An 11919-nucleotide genomic window follows, 5' to 3' on the forward strand; every position below is an offset into this window, starting at 1 on the left:
AGTCACCTCTTGTACAGGTGTCATCCTTGACCTGTCAACCCACACGGTTTTACCCCGTATTCTTGTACAGGGAAATTGAGTTATCAGGTCCATACGGCGTACAGCTGTTTCGATACGGGCAACAACTAAAATAGTCTGTGTTTCTCCCTTGTGATGGGACTGTAGGATGAATGTTGAGATTCATAGGGGTCACGGGGTCACCAATACGGTCTGAATAAGCTAGGGCACTGATAAGGGGTTGACAGGTATGTCCTTGGGTGCATGCAACTTCAACGGACAGGGCGTATTGTTACGCACCAGACATTAATTCTCTCTGTAAGCACGGCGTCTTCCCTTGAACGGAGAGATTTGGGGTTGGGGTAGTAGGTGGGGTGGGTCGGAGATGTTCGCCGCAGCCACCAAAAACTTCGTGACTCAAGTTGGCAGCAACGGGCGTCTGGTGCCCGTGCCGAGCTTGAACGAGGCCGACCGGTACCACCCGCTCAGCCTCGTCACCAAGAAGAGACGCTCCTGGCTCTGGCAGAAGGCCAAGTACTCGTCCACGTCCTTCGCCCTCAAGGACATCTTGGTTGGGGAGAAGGACATCGACATTGGTACGTTTGGTACGGTTCGGATTGATGCCCGGGCGTTTGTGTTCTCGTGCGACGGAGCGTTGCGCCAAGCGCGTGACCTCTTGCGACAATGTTCGCATAAATACTGCTGCTCTTGCTGCCACGCTGTTGACACATGCGAATATAAAATATGAGCAAAAAATAACATTTGTAAGCAATACTGCCTTGTAACAGACACATGTAAATAGTACTCATTACTTTGCAAATTAAAATACATACCCGATGTTACCGTAAATAAGTGTGAATGGCAGCAGCATGCGATGCCTACATTAAATCGGACGCAATTATTCCTCCATTTGAGTCGGTAGTTTAACAAAAAGAAGCGAGGCTGTGTGGCGTTGTACACGCGCAGTATGGACTGGTGGTGATGTGAGATTCAGAACCTAACAGACGGTGCAGCCTACAGGCATGGGCGGTTGCTTTGGTGCTTCATTCATTCCATGCTTACAAAATATACACAAGCAACACCTTCTCATTTTCATTTCCGTGTAAAAGGAACAGGGTATTCATAGCATTCTGCCCGTGGGACACAAGTGTTTTTAAGCACGGGAGATGAAACTGGATTGTCATCTTTCTTGAACGATACACCCTTGCGTATATGAGTGTTTTAGACAAACATGCAAACTGGAACTTTAAAAAAAAAATTGTAAATTTTTCTTCTGAAGGTCCTGAGTCTGTGACAAGTGCAATTTTTGTTCTATTCGGTACCGGTTACGTAACATGCATGATGTGAAGCGGAGACTATGGTCACAATCGTACCTTTTGCTGTCGAGAAGTCATATTTGGTGTGTTTTGTTATGATAACCGTTCTTTATAGCCTCCACGTGCTTTTCTGTCTGATGAGCTTCTACAGAAAGTGTTTGAATGTGTTAGCAGGCAATGCTGGTTGTGCTGAGCAGGCAAGATTAAGGGGAAGCCTCTGCCGGAAATCGCATGTGTCTGCACCCGTGAAAACCAGTACAGTAAAACCTTAGATTGCGAGCATAATTCGTTCCGGAAACGTGTTTGTAATCCAAAGCACTCGTATATCAAAGCACTCGTATATCATCTTCTTGGTTCTTTCGGTAAAGTCACGTAGAATTGAAATAATAAAACAATAAAAATAAAACATAATAAAATCATTCTCACGACGTTTCGGCCACAACGTGACTTTACCGAAAGAACCAAGAGGATGAATCCCTGCAGTCACGAAAGCTTTAAATCGAAATTTAACTCGTATATCAGTTGTGATCACGTGACGCTCGGCAGACAAAGCGTATACACGTACTACTCGTATTGCAAGACCTCGCTTGTTTATCAAATTTATATTTATTTAAAAAAATTGCTCGTCTTGCAAAACACTCGCAGACCAAGTTACTCGCAATCCAAGGTTTTACTGTATTAGTTTTATGAGCCAAATTAATTAAGAAAGTATTCATCAACAACTTGTTTTATACCACTATCCACTAAAGACCACAGTAAAACTGATTATGAGATCAAATGAATGAATGAAGACGCGGTCTAAGACAATTTCGTAACTTTATTAGAGACCTCAATGCACCGTTGAAGACCAAAAAATGACAAAAAAAAAGTTTAGCTGGCTGCCTGGCTGGCTCGCGTGTGGGTGACATCACCACTCCACATCTGCGTAATGACCTCACACACACCCCACAGCATTGAGCCGGGTTCGTGCGTGCAAACGTCTCGCCTCCCCCTTCCACCCACCCACCCTCCCTCCACCTCGGCCGTGTATTCCACGCAAACGCGCGGGCACTGCTGGTGTATACGGTATATAAAAAAAACCTGTTCACTGATTGGCTGACCTGACAATGTGGGGAGACGAATTGCCCACCTAATAACAAGTAGAGCCATTTTTTTCGAATTTGGTAACAAAAATCAATAATGCAAGAGCTGAAACGCGTGTGAATATTCCCACATAATAACAAGAAGAGCGTTTTTTTTTATTTGGTAAAAAATATAATCCAAAAGCCACAACGCATGTGAATATGAGACGGTCCTTAACCCTTTCCCGTTCCCAGATGACTGCAAGTTGCAGGGTGGGCCCCATTCACAACTGGCTCTCGGAACGTGCAAACGGTTAGCGTTAATTTTATTTGGAGAAGCATAGCGTAAATGTGTTTAAACACTGTACTCACCGCAGAGAACGGGATCTACACAACTGCACTCTGTGGGAGCCTCGCTACCGATAAAGGTATTTCGTTTTTCTCCCGGTTCCGATGACTTACGTGTACGTACGTCATCGGTTCTGATGACTTGCGTAAACACGTAAGTCATCGGAGCGAATGAATAAATAACGCCCCGAAGCAGTCCTTAAAGAGCCGCATAAACCGCAGGATGCCCGCCCCTGGACTGAGACGACGAAGTTTGCCGTCGTCGACTCGCCTAAAACCGTGACGAGCGCACAGAACCCTGACCAAGACGAGTGTACGCCGCAGACGTGACGTCGTACCAGCTGGTGAACTACGAGGACGAGTCAGACGGCGCGCCGGGCCGTCGCGAGCGCCACGGCTCCGAGGGCGTGCTGGCCGGCGTGGGCTTCAGCGTGGCGCACTCCGAGAACGTGGCGGTGCACGCGTCCCTGGGCATCGTCACGAAGCACGAGCTCGACGTGCCTCTCCTCCTCCGCCTATTGCGCAACAGGTGCCATGCCAGATTTGAAGCTTTCGTGACTGCAAGGTCATATTCTTGGGTTTTTTTTTTGTAAAGTCACGTAGGTAAAAAATGTAAATTTAAATTAATGAAAGTAAATAGGAATTAATACCCTCTACGGGGAGGAATTCCACCTATTTACTTTTATAAAAAATAAAAAAATTTACCTACGTGACTTTACCGAAAAAACCCAAGAATAGGACCTTGCAGTCACGAAAGCTTCAAATCTAGAATTAATACCCTCTACGTGAAGGAATTCCACCTATTTACTTTTATTAATTTTAATTTTTTACCTACGTGACTTTACCGAAAAAACACAAGAATAGGTGCCATGCCACCGCCGCTACCACCTCTCTGCCCCGTCGATCAACACCCATTCCCCCGGTCTCAAATGACTGCGCATAAATTTGGCTGGCGGGGTTTCTCCGACGTGAGAGCACTGAGCTTGGCACCGCTGAGAATTTTATCGTTCGATTCGAGGCAGCCGTCTGTTATTAAAACGGCTGTCAGGTATAGTGAGTTGGTGGTTCTCATTCTCGGTCACGAATGACCGCACGAAAAAAAACCATCATGTAAAATTTGGTTTATGCGCCCAATATGTATGAATTCTAACTTTGAAACTTAAAATATCAGTTTAACAATCATGGAATGACAATTTATTCTCATATATGTTGAACTTCTTTTGCGCCGTACGTAGCCAACCTGGCTCATCGGAGGTGAAGGACAACAAACCAAACACATGAAGCAGCTCTGGCAGAGTCAGTGGGAAAGTGCTACCACCGAATGTGTGGACCAGAGTACACTTATAGGTATCTCAGAGGTAGCTCTGTAAGATCTACTTCGATGAGCTATTCTTTAACATGAAGAATCGCACTCCTTTGTCAGGGATTTGTCATGACATGGATACTTTGTCTCATGACTTGAGCAAAACAGATTGAAATAATTTAGACGCTGATTAATTTGTTTGTAATTGAATCCTGGCCGGCCGGCTTAGAAACCTGAACAAATGAACGAATGAAGCAGCAAAACAGTGCAAGTGAAACATGAAAAGTTTTAGATTTGAAGCTTTCGTGACTGCAAGGATTTTTTCGGTAAAGTCACGTAGGTAAAAAATTTAAACAAAAATAAAAAATAAAATAAAAATCACGACGTTTCGGAGGCAACGAGCGTGCTGTGACGGTTCCACCTGAAGACGGAGGCTTGTGTTGCCTCCGAAACGTCGTGATTTTTATTAATTTTTTATTTTAAAAAATTTACCTACGTGACTTTACCAAAAAAAACCAAGAACATGAGAAGTTTGCCTACAGGCCCTTGGCCACCGCTGTGCCGTGTCGCCTGCAGGAGGGTGGACGTGGAGCACTGGCTGGTGCGGCAGACTCGCGCCAGCGGCCGGGCCGTGCTGTGCGTCGTGGCCGAGAGCATCCGCACGACGAGGCAATGCTCCCTCGCCGTGCGCGCCTCCCTCGAGCAGAAGCTGCGGGTGCAGAGCCATCGGAACCGAGCGAGGGTACGTGCACCCCGGCTCAAGCGCGCCTCTAACCCGGTCATCGCTGTCGGGTTTCTTCCCGGGTTCACACCGCGTGATGCCCGATTTTAAGCTTTCGTGACTGCAGGAATCCATACTCTTTGGTTCTTTCGGTAAAGTCACGTAGGTAGAAAAAATAATAGATCACGATGTTTCGATCGCAACAACAAGCGACCATCTTCAGGTGAGAGCTCTCACCTCAAGACTTGTTGTTGCGATCGAAACGTCGTGATCTATTATTTTTTCTACCTACGTGACTTTACCGAAAGAAGCCAAGAGGAGTGATGCCCGATGTTTATTGTTCGTAGTTGTAACGTTCTGATCCCGTGCCCCTCTATTGGACATTTGTGAAAAATAATCATAATCAGATCAGAATAGTTATTTATTCTGGAGGAATCGGATGAGCTATAAAGCTCCTTTTGACAGATGTCCAGTAAGTGTGAGTAAGAATATTACAACAACAAACAATACAAAAACACGACAGGAGTGCAAAGTACAAGAAAGTCAAACAAATCACCCAAAAACATACGATAGAAACTAAACCATTCCCATCCTACCAGGCAAAGGCCGCTGAGGTATTAACTTATTTTCCAGAAGCAATCTGGCTGCAAATGAAAGCTCAACAAAGTGGTCTACTGTGTGGAAATGTATAGCAGCAAAATAATCACAATAATCTGAATGCATGTTTCTAAATGTGGAGGGAAAATCGGAGGATCCGGTGAATAATCCACGCGACCACAGGGAAGACATCAAAACTACAAATATATAGGCATCAGGGATCGAACCCACAACCTCCTGCATATCAGTCAATAGAGTTAACATCTCGCCACCAATATCTAGCTTGATTCTCACCTGAATTTTAGGAATGGTAGGCAAAAACCTCACAAAGGAATTCAACATCTTCCTAGAAAAAAGAAAGGTGTCGTCTCCAAGGGTTCTCACTGAATTAATGACATAATGGGTTATATCTCATTCCAACTCTTCAGGCTAATATTAGGAGGTACATTTATACGGAAGAATGTTATAAAGAGGCAGCTTTTTGTTCACATTCAAGTGCATGTGCGCGTCTGCTCTTTGCATAAACACACAGCGACTAGTTGTATATGTCTGCTTGCATGTTGCCCAGTGTGTATGTTAATTCACATGATCAGTTCTGTCTGATTGGCAGTAAGGTATTGACGTTGAGTGGGATTTATCTGAGTGTGCATTGTTTAGATTTAAGTCTTCATATTGTAGAACACTGTCACGCTAAATGTTCCAATTTGAAATCCTTTGCAAATTTCCCACTGGTATATTTTTAGTTTCAATTATACGATGCGCTGTGATTTCAGAGAGCGTTGTGTTGTTCTGTATCCTCCTCCCCCTCCACCGGGGTCACCCATGAAATAAGTAATATTTTAAAAAAGTTTCTTAAAAATACGTTTTTATTAATGTACTAGTAATGGAAGAACTCCACGACTCCAGGAAGTGGCCTCGAAGCTTGCCATAACATAAGGGGCCGTGGTGATTTGCGAACAACGTTGGTTGAGCGTGGACAATTAGACCTAAGCCGAAACATAACATGTAAAAAAATTTATGTTTAAAAATATTTTTATGATAGAATATAGTATTGTCACCAGAATGACATAAGTATACCAAGTTTGCAGTCGATACCACATTGGGAAGTGGGTTAAAATTGAGTTACAAGATTTGAGGATACGACAACGACAACAACATACAGAGTGAGTTAAATGAAAGCGTGTAAAAAGAGCGGTTTAGCTCACGGGCCCTACCCCAGGTGAAAACTAAATAAATAACCATGTACATTTAATCTCAGGGCTCCCCTTGCAGGAGTTAAAACCATTGCCCAATCGGGAGGGCAATTTCGTTTACCTCACCTTTTCTCTTACATTATACATAAATCGTGAGCCTTAATTTCTACCCATTAAAAACAAAAACACATCGATAGGTATCGTCGGCGTATTGGATTTACAATTGAGTTTTGCATGCGAATAAATGTCATTTGTTTGGAAAGAAAAACGTTTGGAAATTTGATGAGTGGATACAAATGTATATGCCCTGATCCTACTCGCAGCGTTGCCATCTCAGCACTCTGACCTCTGAGAGATCTGGCCACCTGCAAAAGCCTCCCTCTACTCGGTCACCACGCGCGCTTCGATTGCGTAATGCTCATACGCGTGTTGGCGTGTGGTCGCTCGCCAAAAGTATGTGAAAGTCACCATTGGAACCTCATTTGCCAGTAAAAAATATGATAATTGTTTTTTTACCCTTCTATCTGGCAACAAAACGGACACCTTTTTTTACAAGGAGTCATGTTTGCATAGACCACAATACCTGCAGTCATAATGCAAACAAAAAACATAACTCTGGCAAATGAGGTTCCAATGGTGTAAATGCTTACCCCGAGCTCTCATACTCTGATGGTGCATTGTCTTTGAGTTGTGCGCCTTTTGGCGTCATCTGATCCAACACCATGTGAGACTAGGCTCTAAGGAAAGCTGTCTCGGGTGTGGACCAATCAACTTCAAGGACAGTGCATACATTATCAGAGTTATGTTTTTTGTTTGCATTATGACTGCAGGTATTGTGGTCTATGCAAAAAATGACTCCTTGTAAAAAAAAGGTGTCAGTTTTGTTGCCAGATAGAAGGGTAAAAAAAACAATTATGTGAAAGTCCTTTTCGGCCCTCGGTAAGGAAGAGCTTCCCCCACTCCCGGATGAGAGCGGCTTCGCTGCGCGCGTGCAACACGCAGGGAAGGGCATCGGAGGAGGGCGTCCGTCAGGGGAAGGGCCGCGACAAGACCATCGTCATCCCGGCCCACACCACGGTCGCCTTCAGCGTCTTCGACCTCTACATCCGCTTGGACGGATCGTTCGGTGGCTGCGCACGCATGCACACGCACGCACATTTTACTTCGCCGACTTATTTATCCAGGAGAGCCACGCCGAGTCGTAGCACTCTTTTTCAGAGGGAGGGTCCTGCCGCTACATTGAGTTCCTATTTCAGGCAATTAAGGGATGAGTTGTGTTAATTATACCAGTGGGAGGAAACCGGAATACCCGGAGAAAACTGATGCGGGGGAGGGGGCAACACTCTATCCCCGTACAAATGGTTCACAACATTATTTGAACCGGTCCTGGGCTTCCCCTGGGTCGACTCAGCCTCAAATGAGTACTGTACCTGGTGTGGTGTTCAAACATCCGCCACTGGGGAGACAAAGGCGGTGGGGCGTGGTGCTGGCCACCCACCCCCTCGGGTGCCGTGTCGGCCTTCATAGGTGCTGCTCGCTAACAGCACTAGCCCCAACAGTCTGTTGAGGCTAACGAAACTAAACTTTTCATTTTACCAGGTTAGGCACACTGAGCTAGAGAGCACCTCCAATTAGCACCGTTTGCTACGTACGGTGCGAAAGAAGTTCAACATATATAGAAGCGACCTGGTCACAAATGATCGCCCAACGAAGTTGCTTATCATGTGGAAATGTATAGCGGCTAAATGATCTGAATGCACGTTTCTAAATGTGGAGATCATCGATTGTTCGGCGGCTTCGGGGGTGGAGGGGACGCCGAATTTTCAAACACGCCGGATAATCACTAAGTCACGATTTAAAATAGCTTATTTTGCACATTCTTGTATGAAATTGTGTTTTTAGGTGTTGTGATGTCTTTTTGTATTTGCAATGTGTTTACGACGTGAAATTGGCATAAACAAACATACAAATAGACACAAATAACCTATAAAAAGGTACTGTATTTACTGCGCCATACTTACACCTCCGATCCCAAAGACTCTGCATGGGGGGGGTGGGGTGATGTATATAGTGCAATATTGTCATTAAGTTGCTGTACGTAGTGTACAATGTACTGTAGAAACATTTGACACTGAAATTAAGCAGTTACTTTTTATGTCCCGCACACACAGTGCCAATAGCCAGACCGGGTTACAGCCTTTGGCGCGGGACAACGTTGGAAGCATCCGAATAATATAATCGATGATCAAATGTAGCAGCCAACTGCTCTTAACAATCTGTGGTGGGGGGTTATCTTTGTCTGTGCCCCTATTAAGAGTTGTGCGTTGCCGCCGAGCTGCCGGGGGGGTTCGAGCGCGAAGAGACGCTGGCCGAGCGGCTGCGTCGCCTCGTCTCCCGTCTGGCCGTGTGGCGTGGGAGCGGGGGTCCTTCTCGATCGCTCCGGGCCGCTCCGGAGGGCCGCACCTCCCCGTCCGGTAACGCGCAGTCATCCCATCAATCAGTCCCCCACCTCTCCCCCACCCTTCCAACTTCACTCCCATACCTGATGCACGAAAATGGAAATTTTTTATAAATGAAAAAAATTTATCCAGTAGTGCGTGACTGTGGTCATCGAGAACAGAGACCGTACAACAGATAACGGACGCAATGCTGCCCCGATCCATAAAGGGGCCGTCCATAAATGACGTCACGCACCTAGGGGGGGGGGGGGTGGGGTCAGACATTTGTGACGATGTGTGACGAGGGGGTGGGGGGTTTGAGAAATGTGACGTTACATCAAAATGCGCAACTTTAAATAAATATAGACAACACGTTCTACTTAATTAAATAGACTTTTTAATAAATGTTTCTCTTACAGCATCAGAGTGCAGCCTCACATTAAATACGCACTATAATGACAATAGTTTAAAGCGATTTGAAGCATGTTTAATATTTTTTTTGGGGGGGGGGGGGGGGGCAGAGCTTTGTGACGTCATATTTGAGGGGGAGTCTGACTTTTTGTGACGCCGTGTGACGAAGGGGGGGGGGGGGGGTCAAAAATCGTCCAAAATCTCGTGACGTCATTTATGGACGGCCCCACATACAAAGGAGACATCACAGCGATGATACACTCCACTGCTTCTCCTGGACACGCTTATCTGGCTTGACCCACCTGAATGTGAAACTGTAGTTGTTTCGCATCGACATCAGCCGCCATGTGATGGAAGACGAGAATCCCATGGCCACCCCCACCTCGAGTGTTCACACTTCCAAAGATTGGCACACCAGACTTTCACAGGTCATCTGTACCATCTCCCCCCCCCCCCCCCCCCGCGGCAGTTGCAACATCGGTGCAAGTTTCATCTTCGGGGACACTTTTTGCCGGTATCAAGATGATAAAAAAGAGATATAATAGGCTTTACCCTGATAATTGTTGTTTTACCCTTCTATCTGGCAACAGATAGAAGGGTAAACAAAAAAACAATTATCATATTTTTTTTTTACTGGCAATGGTGTAAAGGCTTACCCCGAGCTCTCATACTCTGATGGTGCATTGTCTTTGAGTTGTGCGCCTTTTGGCGTCATCTGGTCCAACCCATGTGAGACTAGGCTCTAAGGAAAGCTGTCTCGGGTGTGGACCAATCAACTTCAAGGACAGTGCACATTATCAGAGTTATGTTTTTTGTTTGCATTATGACTGCAGGTATTGTGGTCTATGCAAACATGACTCCTTGTAAAAAAGGTGTCAGTTTTGTTGCCAGATAGAAGGGTAAAAAAAAGAATTATCATATTTTTTACTGGCAAATTAGGTTCCAAAGGCTTTACCCTTTTTAGCAATAATACAGGAGAGTGTTAAGATGTTGAGACACCGTTTGCAACGCATCAAGTCTGCATTGACCATGTAACTGCTCAGCCCGGCCTATTAATGCTTTGATATTTGCGTTCCCTTTGTGCTGTTCGCCTTTAGGCGTTGTTCTTTGGTCTCACGCCGGTGGTGAGACAAGGCCGTAGAGGAGGCTGTCTGGTGTAGGCCAATCAGTTTCAAGGACAATGTGTAACGTTGTCAATGTTTGTATGTTTTACCATAAGCATGATGTGTGATTAATGCAGACTTGACACCTTGCAACGGGTGTCTATTTGGTGTCTGGACATCTTAACACCCTCCTGTATTATTACCGGAAAGGTGTCATTTTCTTAAATCCACCGAGCCCCACCCACTGCTTCCACCACCAGCAGCAGCTCTGTCCACACCAAGCAGAGTGAATGGATGCACCACGGTTAGACCATCGGCAGGTCACGGGTGGAGATATACATTGTAGGAACTCCCCTCTTTCAAGGCGTCTGGCGAATGTGGAAGAGGAGGCCAAAGTGCCCCAATGGAGGGGGGGGGGCTCTATAGAGCTCCTTCTAAGCCAATGCCATTGTGCCACAGTAGTGGCGTGAGCAATGTCTCCACCTCCGCCGTTACGTTTGTTAACTCTGACATGTGAGCTGATTCATCACAATCGCTGTCCAGCTCAGGCTTGGTTCGGTCCTCGGTCTTCAGGCGTGGAACACGCTGCCCGTAGGAACTCCGCCTGACCTCTGAGATTCTTCCTTTCAGAATTCAACTCAAAGCTTTCTAACTTCGAAAGATGTTTTTCCCACAAGTAAATTAACAACGCCATCTCTCCTGTGTGGTGTCGGGGAAATCACGGGCAACAGACATGAAGGGGGGCTACCGGCCCTCCAGCCGCCGCAGCTCGACGGCGGACACCACCACCGTCGACTTCTACGAGCAGACGGCCACGCTCACCGACCTGTCGGGGCCCAGCGGTGTCGGGGCCAGCAGCGCCAGCAACGGCGGCGGCCGCGGTGGCGGCTTCCCGCCGGAGGAGCCCGGAGCGCACCAGCGCGTCAACCTGCTCCACCAGGGCGTCTCCAAGGGTCCGTGCGCGCTCTGCGGCCTGGGCGCGCGGCCCAGGGACACGGTGTACGGCTGCCTCGAGTGCGCGTGGGGGGGGCACAAGTACGTGAGGCTCCACGCAGTGCCCTGCTTCGACCTCTGGCACAGGAAGATGAAGAGTTGAACGTCGACTGCCCCCCGCCTCTAACCCACTCCCCGCCTCGGGTTCTTGTTTTAGTGGTTGCCGAGTGACAGGGCCCTCCCCTCTTCATTCTCTAGGTTATAAGGTCGCAGGGCTCATCACACACGCTTAGTGTTTGCCACTAATGAACCGCTGATATCTTGCGGATATCGTCAAGGAGCATAAACCGTCACGTGAACTCCGGTCATCCTCGCAGCGGCGGCTTTTGGCTAACCCATCGAACAAAGGCGGTCACTGCATCGCGCGCAGTTTTACTCTGGTCAAAAATGGTGAAATCAGGTGAAAATCCCAGGTATTTGGTCATATTCTGACAAAAT

General features: G+C 46.7%; 1 protein-coding gene across 1 annotated transcript; it reads left to right on the plus strand.

Moving 5' to 3' along the window:
- The first annotated feature begins 382 nt into the window (after positions 1 to 382).
- On the plus strand, positions 383 to 11671 carry PJVK (pejvakin). The gene is made up of 6 exons (XM_078865730.1): positions 383 to 593; positions 3047 to 3251; positions 4602 to 4767; positions 7539 to 7662; positions 8852 to 9010; positions 11220 to 11671. Exons 1-6 carry the CDS (start codon positions 383 to 385, stop codon positions 11582 to 11584), a joined length of 1230 nt encoding a protein of 409 aa, XP_078721856.1. The 3' UTR covers positions 11585 to 11671.
- The last annotated feature ends 248 nt before the right edge of the window (positions 11672 to 11919 follow it).

This window comes from Lampetra fluviatilis, chromosome 21 (genome assembly GCF_964198595.1).
Source record: "Lampetra fluviatilis chromosome 21, kcLamFluv1.1, whole genome shotgun sequence".
NCBI lineage: Eukaryota > Metazoa > Chordata > Hyperoartia > Petromyzontiformes > Petromyzontidae > Lampetra > Lampetra fluviatilis.

Bases quoted from the DNA above. Each gene is read 5' to 3' on its own strand.
- PJVK (XM_078865730.1), top strand. From the start codon at position 383: ATGTTCGCCGCAGCCACCAAAAACTTCGTGACTCAAGTTGGCAGCAAC. The intron at 594-3,046 runs GTACGTTTGGTA...TGTACGCCGCAG, and splicing joins GGAGAAGGACATCGACATTG to ACGTGACGTCGTACCAGCTG. The intron at 7,663-8,851 runs GTGGCTGCGCAC...GCCCCTATTAAG, and splicing joins CCGCTTGGACGGATCGTTCG to AGTTGTGCGTTGCCGCCGAG.